This window comes from Leucopleurus acutus (assembly GCF_964270905.1).
Source record: "Leucopleurus acutus genome assembly, chromosome: 3".
In the NCBI taxonomy this organism is placed as follows: Eukaryota; Metazoa; Chordata; class Mammalia; order Artiodactyla; family Delphinidae; genus Leucopleurus; species Leucopleurus acutus.
In genome coordinates, this window is record NC_139145.1 from 65988744 (window position 1) to 66003856 (window position 15113).

The following is a 15113-nucleotide window of genomic DNA, read 5'->3' on the forward strand; positions in this document are numbered from 1 at the left end:
GCAAACTTTTATGTAAAGGGCCAGATAGTGAAATAGTTTAGGCTTTAGGGGCCAAATGGTTTCTGTCTCAACTACTCAATTCTGCAGTTGTAGCATGAAAGCAGCCATAGACTATGGCTGTGGCTATGTTCCAATAAAACTTTCTTTACAAAATAGGTCTAGATTTCGCTTGTGGACCATAGATTGCCTACCCCTGCTCTGCGATTGCGATTACACTTTTTTCTCATCTTTCAGAAGTGTGTGTGTGTTTGTGTGTGTTGATAGCTTGTTTTTAATTTTAAAAAAAACATGAAAAAGTATAGGATTCTTCTTAGTATGCCCTCCATTTGACCACTAAGTGTAGAATATTAAAGCAACATAGTTCATACTGTATAAGTTTTCCTGCTTTTATTTTGTAGGTAGACCCAGGAATATATTGGCTTGGCCAAAAAGTTCATTCGGGTTTTTCTATAACATCTTACCAAAAACCCGAATTAACTTTTTGGCCATCCCAATAAATCAGAATACGATAGGGTTGTATATTGGATGATAATAAATTCCAAGCTTAAAGAATGAACTAACTACTGAATTCCTGAGACCACAATTTAACCCAATGATTAAAACAAAATTCTAAAGAAACTGGCCACAGTGCTAGCTTTATACCATAACCACAGTCTATACTGATAATCTCAGCCTCTTCAGCTAAACATAGTGGGAGCTGAGAATGAAAATATATGAATGCAAGGAGATTAGCCTCACTGCTGAAGAATTCAAATTATGTAAATTCCTATTTATCATATTTATTCATGGGCAGAAAACTGATGGGAGCTTACCATCTATGTGCATATCACTTTGGTTGCTGACAGAACAAAAGCATGAAGGACCTTGAGCGGTCTGGTAAAAGCTTTGACATATTCACATGTGTAAACAGGTTCACTGAGCTGCCATTATTAAAGCATAAGGGCTGAGAGAATTCAGAGTAAGTACATTTCTTTACAGGAAATCAGTCATAAAGATGCACTAAGCCCTTGTCCAAAAGAAAAAATTCTTTTTCTCTGTCCCACTTAATTGGTCATCCTTAGAACACTTTTCCTAATTCTGTAAGCATGTGGTTACTTTGTTTCAAGGTGATCTTTTATGTGGTACTCTGAATTTGGGATCAGATTTAGAAACTCAGGTTAAGCTTTGAGCGGGGAGTATAAGTAATTGTTAGAGTGAAAGAAGATTTCCTTTCCGCTGATTGGAGACTGTCGTGAAATTTTAAGAAGAAAGGTAAATGGAGCTAGTGGTAATGAGAAATTAAACATTTTCTAGTTGTAGTTCTCCCTAAGCTTTGTATTAATTTTTCCTTTCTTGTAAAAAGGCAAGGAGTGTTTTGTGGTTCATTACTCAGTTTTTAATTTTGGTTTTATGGCCTTAAGGAAAATTTAAATCTGTAATTTTACTTTCAAAAACTAATTCCAGAAACTATCAACTTATAGTATTTATTTGTGGTTTTTTTGATCAAGGAAGATTTGGAGACTGGAGTTTATTTTTAATTTATACATGGTTATTTCTCTTGTATAACCAAGGTTCTTACCCAAAATTGTTACATCTGCAAGGATCAGTCGTCTTTCATAGCAAGGCATTTATGAACTAGAACTTTGACTGTGTGTTCTGGTTTTCACAATCACCCAAGTGTACATATCTCTTCATGAAACATTGGGGACAGTGAAAGAGAATTGCTGATGCTTTCATTTTATCTTCCTTCCTTTTAGGAGTTATATTTCTCTAGTGGACTGTTGGGTATGCATATGGTCATTTGTTTTAATAATGGAAGAGTTTGTGTGTATGCAATTGGAGAAAAGCTAGAGATAACAGAAGTGAGTATAAGAGTTTGTGGAAGGTAGCTTTTGTTTAATTAGAAAAGAAAGATGAATATTGTACTTATGGAAAAGTGAGCTTCCAAAACTGTTAAATTCCACCTTTCTTAATTTTTTACTCTAGATGTGCACCAGACCAGATAGAGTAAGACTTACTTGTTGTTTTCTTTATTTTTCAAGTAAATCTTTGGCTACCACAGTGATTATTCCTAGAATTATTGGTAGATATTTAATACTCTGGTATGCCATGATGAAGTTCCAAAAATAATAATTCTTTCTGCGTTTTCCTTTTAGTATGTTAAAAGATGACTTAAAACTAAGCAGCAGTGAAGACAGTGATGGGGAACAGGTGTGTCTACTACTATATAATTTTGCCAGTTTCATACAGTGTTTTCATTGTAGTTTATAAGAATTATAATTGAATAATACATTTATGATTCAGTTATTTAAAATAAGTTCCTTCCTGCTGTCTGACACTAGAATGTTATAGTTTTCCACTTTGTCTTTAAACCTCCATTTTTTTCTTATTTAAAAAAAACTGGCTTTTTCTTAATACTTATCATATATCAGAATATACTCATGAAGCATGAGATTGTTGACAAGAACTATTAACACAGCTTTTAATCTTATCCTGGCAATTATTCTTTAGGTAAAAACAGTATTTTTGTAAGTGTTAAGTGACCATTGATGCATACATTAGAGAAGCCAGTTTTTCTATTAAGATTTCAGATATTGTTCACATCAAGCAGATAGAGTACTATTTATTCATTCACAGATTTCCTCTCATGTTTTAATTTTAGGATTGTGATAAGACAATGCCAAGGAGTACACCTGGAAGGTAGGCATCCTTTTATTTCTTGTTTTATTTAGACTGGAAGGGTCAGTCTGATAACAGTGTAGTGATAGAGTAATTGAATATACTTATAAAAGTAAATATTATCGATTATAAAGTAAATATTATCTATTGTGATGACGGTTTTACAACTCTGTAAATTAACTAAAAATCATTGGATTGTATACTTAAAATGGGTGAATTTTATGGTGTGTAATTTATACCACAGTAAAACTGTTTTTTAAAGGTAAGTACTAATGGCTGAGCCGCATTTCAGATATTTTTAAGGAAGTATTTATTTCATTTATAATGAAGTTTTAGATTCATAGAATTATAAGAGCTTAACAAATAGTAAACATTTTAAATAAAGTTCATTGTCAGATTTGAATGCTTACCTGTTGTCCCTCTAAAAAAAAAACTTTTGGTCATTTATATGTTTTATCTCTTTTAGTAACTCTGAACCTTCACACCATAATAGTGAAGGGGCAGATAACTCCAGGGATGATTCTAGCAGCCACAGTGGATCTGAAAGCAGCTCTGGATCTGACTCAGAGAGTGAAAGTAGTTCCAGTGACAGTGAGGCAAATGAGCCATCCCAGAGTGCATCTCCTGAGGTGAGAGGGGGGCAAGGGGGTGCCTTCCATAGGCCCTCGGAAGGCCCCTGGTGATGGCCAGTAAACACTAGTTTCAAATATAAAAATGAAGGAAAGAAGATTACATAGTCTGACAAAAAGAAACTGAACTGTGTATCTTGGAGGAAATTTAGGTACTTCAGTGTCCTTGTTATGTGAACATATTTGGTCTAGAATAGGGACTATTTGCAGTCATATTTCAGGTCACTAAAATATTGGATTTATTTACTTTGGGTTTTATTTTTGTTTCAACCTGGTAATGTTATTTAGTTATGGTGAAAAAAAAGTCTTAAATAGTATAATTTCACTATAGGTTGATAAAATGTTGTTAAAAATCTCTGTGGTACCTACATCATTTGTTTACTTTCTGGAATTAAATGTACTGTATGGTCATTTGGATTCCTGATAGGGATATTCAGTAATTAAATGCTATATATAACATTAAGCCTTTTGCTTTGGTTCAGTCAGAACAATGAAAAACAAATGCCTTTGTGGCATTAGGCATTATGTTTTTCCCTCTTCCTCAAGATTTTAAAGGAAGGAGAAAGTTGCAGTACTGAAAAAGCATACTTCTTTCTCTGTTTTTCAGCCTGAACCACCACCCACAAACAAATGGCAACTTGATAATTGGCTGAATAAAGTGAACCCACATAAAGTGTCACCAGCTTCTTCTGTGGACAGTAATATCCCATCATCTCAAGGCTATAAAAAGGAAGGCCGAGAACAGGGCACAGGGAATAGCTATACTGATCCAGGTGGTCCTAAAGAAACAAGTTCTGCTACTCCTGGACGAGACTCCAAAACTGTCCAAAAGGGATCAGAGAGTGGGCGTGGGAGGCAGAAGTCTCCTGCACAGAGTGACAGCACAGCACAGAGGAGAACTGTAGGCAAAAAACAACCCAAAAAGACTGAGAAGGCAGCTGCTGAAGAGCCCCGCGGAGGCCTGAAGATAGAGAGTGAAACCCCTGTAGACATGGCTACCAGCATGCCCTCCAGCAGACACAAAGCAGCTACCAAAGGCTCAAGGAAACCCAATATAAAAAAGGAGTCCAAATCTTCCCCTCGACCTTCAGCAGAGAAAAAGAAATACAAGTCAACAAGTAAATCTTCCCAGAAATCAAGGGAAATCATAGAAACAGATACCTCATCCTCAGATTCGGATGAAAGCGAGAGCCTTCCTCCTTCCTCACAAACTCCTAAGTACCCTGAGAGTAATAGGACTCCCGTTAAGCCCTCCTCAGTGGAGGAAGAAGATAGCTTTTTTCGGCAACGAATGTTCTCTCCTATGGAAGAGAAGGAACTTCTTTCACCCCTCAGTGAGCCTGATGACAGGTATCCACTTATTGTGAAGATTGACCTGAATCTCTTGACTAGAATACCAGGAAAGCCTTACAAAGAAACAGAGACACCCAAGGGGGAAAAGAAAAATGTTCCAGAAAAGCACACAAGAGAGGCTCAGAAACAAGCCTCAGAAAAAGTTTCCAACAAAGGCAAAAGGAAACATAAGGTTTGTAAAGGGTTTTTGTTGTTGTTGTTGTTTTTTGAACATCAGCATCTAAAATGCAATGGAAATCTCAGTGAGCCAAAAAATAGCTAGTTGAGTCAGCCATGAGGGAAAATAGAGATGAGCCTAAAGCCCCAATGAAGCTACAGACATAAGAGTCTCTTGAAGACCATTCTGCCTCTGCCTGTCTCCTTTAGTAAAGAATTATAGTTTCTAATCAAATAAGAAATGAGCCAGTGCTTCTGTTCATGATGTGTGCTGGCCAGTACAGAGGCGAGAGTGAAGCAGAGATTGCAAACTGGCCTTCACAACATTCTTTAAATTTTGGTTTTCAATGTCTTTAGTTGGGATTATTTACTCTTCAGGTTGTCACAGTCCCTAACACTTTTTTCTCTCTTACACCCAGACCAAGTCACACTTTTTTTTTTTTTTTTTTTGCGGTACGCGGGCCTCGCACTGTTGTGGCCTCTCCCGTTGCGGAGCACAGGCTCCGGACGCGCAGGCCCAGCGGCCATGGCTCACGGACCCAGCCGCTCCGCGGCATGTGGGATCTTCCCGGACCGGGGCACGAACCCGTGTCCCCTGCATCGGCAGGCGGACTCTCAACCACTGCGCCACCAGGGAAGCCCCCTCACAGGTTTTTTGTATCAATACCTATAAGTCAGATTTTGATTTTATAAAATGTATGTATATCACCAGGAAACTGGGTGATGATCCCGCATCTTGCGGGATCTTAGTTCCCTGACCAGGGATCAAACCCGGGCCCCGGCAGTAAAAGCACCGAGTCCTAACCACTAGACCGCCAGGGAATTCCCAGTGATGATTTTTGAGATTTGCTGCTTTGGTAAAATTAAGTGTCAGGGGCAGTTCCTGAAGATACAGCAGGTAGTACTGAGAAGAGACCCAGCCAAGGATAATGAAGAATGTGGATTCCTTTTTCGCATGTTTTCACATGTCCAACTTTAATCATTTGTGTATGGGAACAAATTCTTTTGTTATGGCAGAAAGTTTGCAATATTCATGCCCTGATATTTAAGTCAATAGGAAATCTTAAATGCATCACGCAAATATCTTGGGGATTATAGACAGGCCCATAGGTTTTGTTTCAGCAAAAAAGTTTTTCAAAAATCTTTAGGCTTGGCTATAAGCAAAAAGATGGACAGTAACAAGTATTGGTGAAGATATGGAGAACTGCAGTGCTGGTGGGAATGTAAAATGATGTAGCCACTTTGGAACATAGTTTAGCAATTCCTCACAAAGTAAATATGTAGTATTACCTTATGACCCAGCAATTGCACTCACAGGTGTATACCCAAGAACAGTGAAAACATGTCCATACAAAAACCTGTACTTGAAAAGTAGAAACAACTCAGTTGATGAATGGATAAATAAAATGTGGTATATCCATACCACCATATATTCAGCCATAAAAAGAAATAAAGTACTGACAAATCTTACAACGTAGATGATCCTTAAAAATATTATGCTAAGTGAAGGGAGCCAGACACAAAGGCCACACATATTGTATGATTACACTTTTTGAAATGTGTAGAATAGGCAAATCCATAAAGACAAAATGTGTAAATTAGTGATTGCCAGATGTGGGGGTGGAGGGAATGGGGAGTGAGTGCCAATGGAGAACAGGGTGCTTTTTGAGATAATGAAAATATTCTAAAATTGATTGTGGTGATAGTTGTACAACTTTGTGAATATGCTAAAAGCCATTGAATTGTGTACTTTTAAAGGGAATTTTATGGTATGTGAATTATATCTGAATTATAATCTCATCCCCAGCCCTCCCCAAATCATTAGGCTGAAAAGATGCCACTAAAAGACTATTGCAGCATTTCAGCTCTTCTTATCTAAAATAGGAGGCTCCTTCTCAGACTTAAAACCGAATTTATTGAACATCGTTCAAATGAATTCTTTCACTTCACATTTATCTTCTTTCTGAAGTTTATCAGAGATAAACTGTTTGAGGGTAACTAGTATTGGAAACTGAAATTTGATGAATAGAAATCAAATCTAGCTGCTTTTTTTCTATTTTTCATGCAGAATGAAGATGATAACAGAGCCAATGAGAGCAAGAAACCCAAAACGGAAGACAAGAATTCGGCAGGCCACAAGCCATCCAGCAACAAAGAGTACGTTTGCAAAACATGTTACATGTGTGTCAATCTGTTATTTGCTATTGGGTACTTTCTAACATGCTCTTAGACTGTTCCTTTTAGTAAGTGTATGTCATATACATCTATACACAGTCATATACCAAATAGTGGGAGGTTTTGCTTTTAGCTAATTGGGATGAAAAGCAATTAAGATTCAGTCACATCTTCCTCTCTCCTTTTTTTAGTGGAATAGGAGGTATTTATAGGATAAGAATTAAAGCTTTACCACTTTCAGGCTCGGTGACAAACTTAGGTATAACTTGCAGGAGACTTACGAGCATTAATATCATCATTCACCATTCATCTTTTCGTTAATTTATTCAACCACTATTTATTGAATACTTGTGTGGCAGGCCAAGGTTTAGGCACTGGGTATACAACCATGATGGGGGGAAACACCAGACAAAATGTCTGCCCTCATGAAATTTACAGTTTTATTTTGTTTTGCAGAAATCATGTGTTCTAGTAATCAAATAGGGAAAAACAAATTTGTCTTGAAAGCAGGCAAAGTCAAGTGGAAAAAATCCATCACTCCTGTATGACCGTGTGGAGAAATGAGGGCATTTGTTTGGTTTGGCAGGTCATCTAAACAGAGTGCTGCTAAAGAAAAAGATTTGTTGCCTTCTCCTGCTGGGCCTGTTCCTTCAAAAGATCCAAAAACAGAGCATGGTTCTCGGAAGAGGACTATTAGTCAGTCTTCTTCCTTAAAGTCAAGTAATAACAGCAACAAGGAAAATAGCAGCAGCAGCAAAAACAGTTCCTCCACATCAAAGCAGAAGAGGACTGAAGGGAAGACTTCCAGTAGCTCTAAGGAGGTCAAGGTAAGGCATTGGGGGCTTGAGCCTTTTGAAAAAAAATCTCCTTGCCATGTGACTTCTCCAAGGTGACACTGTGCTTTGAAAATTTCGTAAACATCTTAATTTTGTAGACCTGTGCATTTTTACTCTCAAAATGTCATAATCTTGTTAATAAACTTGTGGAGTGGTCTGAGACCATGAAAGGAATGAAGTCATCTGGCCATATGCATATTGGTTAGGGTAGAAACCCATAATTGGAAAAGTTGGTTATGGAAAAACAGTTGATTATGATCAAATTTGTAAATAGCTCCAGTTGTTCTGATTGGGTTCTTATCTATGGTTTTAAATGGACTTTGGATTTTTTAGAATTAGATTTTACAAGCAAGTTATACTACTTATAAAGTGATAAAGCAACCATTTGGTTTCATGAAGAAGAAAAAATTTCTTTAGCTGAGCTACCACTGGAATTATTTCTAGAGTATGATCATAATGTGGGGGAATACTGTTAATGTTTGTGGGTATGTAATTAGATCAAAGAAGCTTTTTCAAGGCTATACTTTAGGCTCTCACCCTGAATTTGTTTACCAGGTTATTTGTATTGCTTTCTAAAGTGTTCTGATCAGGAGCAAACTACCTGACAAAATTAAGAAAATACCTAGATTTTTAAGTATATAATTTACTGAATTATTTGTGACTTAAATAAACAGAGACTTAAGAGTTGAAAAAAATTGACTGTTAAAGGCAGTTAGTTGTGCTTATTAAATGTGGTAATTAAATATTTCAAATTTTGAGGTAATTTAAATGGTGAACATCTCAATTGAGATATACAGAAGATGTTTTCTCCTGCTGGACCCTCTTCCGTAGTAGTTTAGAGAGTTAGTCCTAGTGCCCTCGAGGAACCTGTCCTCTTGGCCTCTTTCACTGTCCCAGTTCTCTGTCTACCTCCTGACTGGCTCTTTCTCCATTTCCCATCCTGGAACTGGAGGATTTCAGGCCTGTGTGCTTCTTTCTTTAAATCTCTTCTCCCTTTCTCTGTCTCTGTCTCTCTCTGTCTCTGTCTCTCTCTCTCTCTGTCTCTCGCTTTCAATGCACTCATTAAGTGAGCTCACCTGCTCATTTGGCTTCTGTTAGCTCATAGGTAACACTCTCTGTGTCTCTTCCTTATTGGTTTGTCAGGTTCTTGAAAGCAGGGATTTGTATCTCACTTGTTTTGTGTTTTATCCAGTGTTTAACTTACTGGATAATGAGGAAACATTTGGATCAAATGTAGTTATTTGGTTCTTTGTTGTTATCAACAAAATATAAAATGTATTGGCCCTGACCCCTTTGATTTCAAGATCTTATGGCACTTAACAGTTGTTAAAATTGTTAATGTTAGTCTTGGCAGTTTCCAGTTTAGGCAATTATATATGGGTTTATTAAAGAAAATTCTATAATTAACTTAGAAAATATGCTCTTTCTCATGTCAACTAAAGAAAAATTAGATAACATGAAAAACCAAAATTACATATAATTTTTATTTTGTTTTTCTAGATATTTGCTCATATCAAATTTTTGAAATATGCTGGCATAAATTTTGTTCATTATAGTCTCTTATGTTTTTAATATCTATAATATTGCCACTTATGATCTTTTTTTTTTTTGCGGTACGCGGGCCTCTCACTGTTGTGGCCTCTCCCATTGCGGAGCACAGGCTCCGGACATGCAGGCTCAGCGGCCATGGCTCACGGGCCCAGCCGCTCCGCGGCATGTGGGATCTTCCCGGACCGGGGCACGAACCTGTGTCCCCTGCATCGGCAGGCAGACTCTCAACCACTGCGCCACCAGGGAAGCCCATGATTCTCTTTTATTTTTAGTATTAGTTTTCTGTGCCATGTTTCTCTTTTCCTTGATCAGTCTCATCAGAGGCTTATCACTTTTACTTGTCTTTTCAAAAAACAACCTTTCTTTGTCTTTATTCTCTGTAGTTTATTTTTGTTTTCTGTTTCATTAACTTACATGCTTTATAATTTCCTTTTAATTTCTTTTTGTTTTGCTGCTCTGTTTATTAACTTTTGAAGATGGATACCTAGCTCAAGTTTTTTAAAATTAATTTTCAGTCCTTTTTCTCTAATATTCTAATATAAGCAGTTAGACTATATATTTTCCTCTAAATACTGCTTTAGCTTAATCTTCAAGATATGGTATATAATATTTTTATAACTCAGTTTAAAATGTTTTTTAATTTCCTTTCTGATTTCATCTTTGATCCAAGACTTATTTAAACGTGTGTTACTCACTTTCCAAACATAGAGATTTTTCTAGTTGTCTTTTGGTTAGTACTTCTACCTTAGTTGCAATGGGGCTGGAAAGTGATCTGCGTGTAGCAGTCTTTTGATATTTGTTAAGAGTTGCTTTATAAAAGCATAGTATACGGTAGATTTTTGTAATGTTCTATATTTGTTTGAAAAGACTGTGTCTTCCACATGAATTGGGGACAGGGAGCTATATAATTCAATTAGATTAATCATGTTTTCACACCTATATGCTGACTGATATTTTGTCAGTTTGTCCTGTTGTCCACTGAGAGAAGTTCTTCTCGTTTTTTAATTGAGATATAGTTGATATATAACATTATATTAGTTTCAGGTGTACAACATAATGATTACATATATGTATATATTGCAAAACAATCACTGCAGTAAGTCTAGTTAGCATCTCTTACCACACATAGTAATTTCTTTTTTTATTTTCAGAAACTTCAGTTTACCATCAATAAACTTAAACTTAGGCATTTGTAGATCTGTTTATAAAACACAGAGGGAAAGCTGTCCAAGTAATGTTAGATTGCAACAGTATTTAGGAAGCAATTTCATAAACATGCAGACTGTGTAAAGAGCTTAGCATTTTCTCAAATCTCAGGGCTTTTATTTTCATTCTTGAAGGAAACTGTAATGGGTGGAACTGAAGGACTCTTTTACAAGAAAAGAAAAAAAAATGGTTACATGGTTTTTTAAAAATAGATTTTAAGCAGAAGTAATAAAATATATATTATTGTGTCATAGGGCTGGATGGGGAAGCAGTTGGGAGGACAGGGTCATAGCCATTGCATAGAGGTCTGTGTTGATAGGAGACAGGATGGACATGTTGATAGAAGGCAGAATAAAATTTAAGAAAGTGTCCAGGCTCCTTTTTTGGCTGCGGTGGGTCTTTGTTGCAGCACTCGGGGTCAGTAGTTGCGGTATGTGGGATCTTAGTTCCCTGACCAGGGATCAAACCCGGGCCCCCTGCATTGGGAGCATGAAGTCTTAGCCACTGGACCCAGGGGGAGTCCCTGTCCAGGCTTTTGAAATCTGACAGATCTGGACTTAAAGCCGAGTTTCCAGGAATACTGCTTAAAGCTGTTTGAACTTGGACAAGTTACTCAGCCTCCTTGAGACTACTTTTTATTCTATCCTAATAGCAGTACATATTTCATAGGGTTGTTGAAGGATTAATGATTGTGCTAAGTACTTGGTTAACCGAGTGCCTAGTAAGTAGGAGGCACATAGTAGATGTTAGATATTATTGTTGTTTTCATTGACCAGTTATTACCAGTAAATTTTGTTTTAAGTAGTACTGCTATATTGATAATAGTTTTGTGTCTTCCTTATGTTTTTACAAGTGCCAGGGTCAGTGCCTGGCACATAGTAGACCCCTGATATTATAAAGAATATTTTTGGTTATATAAAATGGGCTTATTCCATAAAAAGGACATTTACATTCTGAAATTTTAATATTTTATAACAAGGAAATTAATTACCAAAGGCAATGGAATTTTGTTTGCTTTTTAACCACTGGCTCAAATAGTTTTAATTTTAATCTCACAATTTTCAACATAGTTATATATATTTTTTTGGTCAGGAAAAGGCTCCAAATAGCTCTTCTAACTGTCCTCCATCTACACCAACTCCTGATGCTTCTAAGCCTCGGAGAACGAAGCTTGCCTTTGATGACAGGTGAGATAAATATGATTTTTTATGCATTTAAGAAATCATTCCAGTCAGCATATAAAAAACTCATTTTAATTTCTGTCAGTGATGAGAAGAATTGATTGAGTTGTGATCAAAGAATATTCAGATTTTAATTTGAAAGGCACCTACTAGTCCAAGTATTGCTCCTTTACCTTATTAACTCCATGATTCTCATGGGGAATGTGAATAATGTACCTTCCAGTAGAATCTTACTGCTGCTGACTTTACTGTTTAAAATAAGGGCTTTCTTAAATAAGTAAGAGCAATGTTGCTTTTTTTCCCTCCATTTTGATAAAAGGTTATGTTTCCTACCCACATTTTGTTTACTCTCAATCTTTCAAACAACTTGGGTAAGTTAGCAGTTAATACTAGGGAGTTTGATTTCTGTTTTCCTAGTAGAAAATTTGCCAAGTTGGCCAAAATGATTTATGCTCTTAACCCAATTTAAACATTCATCAGAAAAAACTGAATTGAATGTTTAGTAATAGTTCATTTTCTTTACTTGAGGACATGAAAACTGAGGAATATTAGAGACTAAAGTGAACTAGTATCATGAAAATATTTACCATTTTACTTATAATAAAAATTTACATTGCAGAAATTATTCAGCAGACCATTATTTACAAGAAGCAAAAAAGCTAAAGCACAATGCAGATGCATTGGTATGTAAATATTCTCCTCACATTTATATATTTAATCAAATTAACTTAAATCTTCATTTGTTCTCATAGTACATCAGTGCGGCTCTCATTTACCTTTATTCTCCTTTCTTCAGTCTGATAGGTTTGAGAAAGCTGTATACTATCTTGATGCTGTGGTATCTTTCATTGAATGTGGGAATGCATTAGAGAAAAATGCTCAGGAATCCAAATCCCCATTCCTTATGTATTCAGAGACAGTGGAGCTCATCAAGTAAGTGGGAAGACTTGCCACATCACTGGCAATAACATTTCTCTGGTCCTTCTAGGAAAAGACTAATATAGTTATATACAGTAAAGCTAAAGAGGATCCTTAGTCCTTTATTGTCCTTGGATAAGGAGAACTAGACCCTTCAGTGCAGCAGTCTCCAACCTTTTTGGCACCAAGGACTGGTTTCGTGGAAGACAATTTTTCCACGGACTGGGGGTGGGAGATGGTTTTGGGATGATACAAGCGCATTACATTATAGTGCACTTTATTTCTATTATTATTACATTGTAATATATAATGAAATAATTATGGAACTCATCATAATGCAGAATCAGTGGGAGCCCTGAGCTTGTTTTCCTGCAACTAGATGGTCCCATCTGGGGGTCATGGGAGACAGTCACACCCAAAGTGTGTTGCTTATGTCCCGTCTACTCTGTAAGCTGCAGCTTAATTGTCACTTGCCACTCATTGATAGGGTTTTATTTTGTTTATTTTTATTTTTTTATTTTTTAAATGATTTATCTATTTATTTTTGGTTGATTGGGTCTTCGTTGCTGCACGTGGGCTTTCTCTAGTTGTGGTGAGCGGGGGCTACTCTTATTTATTTATTTATTTATTTATGGCTGTGTTGGGTCTTCATTTCTGTGCAAGGGCTTTCTCCAGTTGCGGCAAGTGGGGGCCACTCTTCATTGCAGTGCGCGGGCCTCTCACTATCGCGACGGCCTCTCTTGTTGCGGAGCACAGGCTCCAGACGCGCAGGCTCAGTAATTGTGGCTCACGGGCCTAGTTGCTCTGCAGCACGTGGGATCTTCCCAGACCAGGGCTCGAACCCGTGTCCCCTGCATTGACAAGCAGATTTTCAACCACTGTGCCACCAGGGAAGCCCTACTGATAGGGTTTTGATATGAGTCTGCGAGCAATTGATTTATTATGGTCTCGGTGCAGTCAAACCTCTCTGCTAATGATAATCTGTATTTGCAGCCACTCCCCAGAGCCAGCATCACCGCCTCAGCTCCACCTCAGATCGTCAGGCATTAGATTCTCATAAGGAGCACACAGCCTAGATCCCGCACATGCATAGTTCACAGTAGGGTTCATGCTCCTATGAGTATCTAATGCCGCTGCTGATCTGACAGGAGATGGAGCTCAGGCGGTAATGCGAATTATGGGGAGCAGCTGTAAATACAGATGAAACTTCGCTTGCTCGCCCACTGCTCACCTCCTGCTGTGCTGCCCAGTTCCTAACAGGCCACAGATCAGTACCGGTCCTTGGCCCAGGGGTTGGGGACCTCTGCTTTAGTGGGTATTTTTGCCTTTATTTAGGTTTGATTCTAATGTTTAGAGGACTAAGGAGGTCATAAGACAGATGAAGTATTTTATTTTGTGTTATTTGTTTCTTATATTATCTCACAGATACACCATGAAGCTAAAGAATTACTTGGCACCAGATGCTACAGCTGCAGATAAAAGACTCACAGTACTTTGGTAAGTGTTATGTGTTTTAGCCTCTGCTAGATGACAAAGCAGTTTCATAATGAATTGTGCTATATTTGTCTGAAAGTTATCCTTGAATCTTCCTTCCATAACTCAGTCATAAATCTGTTCTTTATGGGTAAAGTAGAAAATAACTCAGAATTCCTTCAGAAATACTTTAGTTGCTGTGAGTCTGATCCATTGCCCTCTTGGCAAAAGCCTTGGTAGAGGGGGACTGATATGAGAACTTTCTGTTGTCTTAAGTGGTCACTTATTCAGGCTCTGGGGTTTTTTTTGTTTTTTATATTTAACTATAGTTTATTTTTATTACTCTCAGACTTCTGTTGTGTATTGAAGTAAAGGTGGACACCATAAAAAATCCAGGCTTTTTTTCTTTTGGTAGCCTCTCTCTCTATTTACATATACATATGCCTTACGTTAGGGAGCAAACATCTAGCTTGCTCAGGATAAAGAATATGGTTTGTTTGCTTGTTCCCAGAGGGATAGTTTATTTGTTGTGGGTATATACTTTACCTGGCACATGTTTAACAACTGGGAGTGCAGCCTTGGGAAAAACTGTCATGGTCCTATTTGTCATGGAGTCTAGTGTCTAGTGTGACAAAACAGAAATTAATCAAATAACCACACAAGTATATGAATTAAGTACTTTGAAGCAAAAGTTTATGTAACTGTAACGGTAAAATGTAGGGATACTTAATCCTTAGGTAGAGGAAACATGTACACAGCTGGATAGTGGAAAGAAACTGGAAACTTTCTGTCAAGGAACTAAAAGACAGGGAGAAGTAAGTGAAAGTAACTGGAGAGGTAGGCAGTGATGATCATGCAGGGCCTTAGTAAGCCGTGTTGGGTTTATATATGTTACATCAGAATTGTAATATTCAGAGCCAGGAGTCAAGATGGCGGCATGGGAAGACGCGGAGTTAGCGTCTCCCCACAACTAGGGC

At 37.3% G+C, this 15113-nt stretch overlaps 1 protein-coding gene across 3 annotated transcripts in view; it reads left to right on the forward strand.

Annotated features, from left to right (window-relative positions):
* The window catches only part of AFF4 (ALF transcription elongation factor 4), a 93651-nt gene that overhangs the window by 59555 nt on the left and 18983 nt on the right, over nucleotides 1–15113 (forward strand). For all 3 annotated transcript variants that reach the window (XM_082836110.1, XM_082836111.1, XM_082836112.1), the window contains 10 exons: nucleotides 2136–2190; nucleotides 2642–2679; nucleotides 3125–3287; nucleotides 3895–4812; nucleotides 6865–6953; nucleotides 7558–7798; nucleotides 11657–11751; nucleotides 12365–12428; nucleotides 12542–12678; nucleotides 14089–14160. In XM_082836110.1, coding sequence (XP_082692236.1) covers nucleotides 2136–2190; nucleotides 2642–2679; nucleotides 3125–3287; nucleotides 3895–4812; nucleotides 6865–6953; nucleotides 7558–7798; nucleotides 11657–11751; nucleotides 12365–12428; nucleotides 12542–12678; nucleotides 14089–14160 — 1872 coding nt within the window. The remainder of the gene's footprint in view (nucleotides 1–2135; nucleotides 2191–2641; nucleotides 2680–3124; nucleotides 3288–3894; nucleotides 4813–6864; nucleotides 6954–7557; nucleotides 7799–11656; nucleotides 11752–12364; nucleotides 12429–12541; nucleotides 12679–14088; nucleotides 14161–15113) is intronic.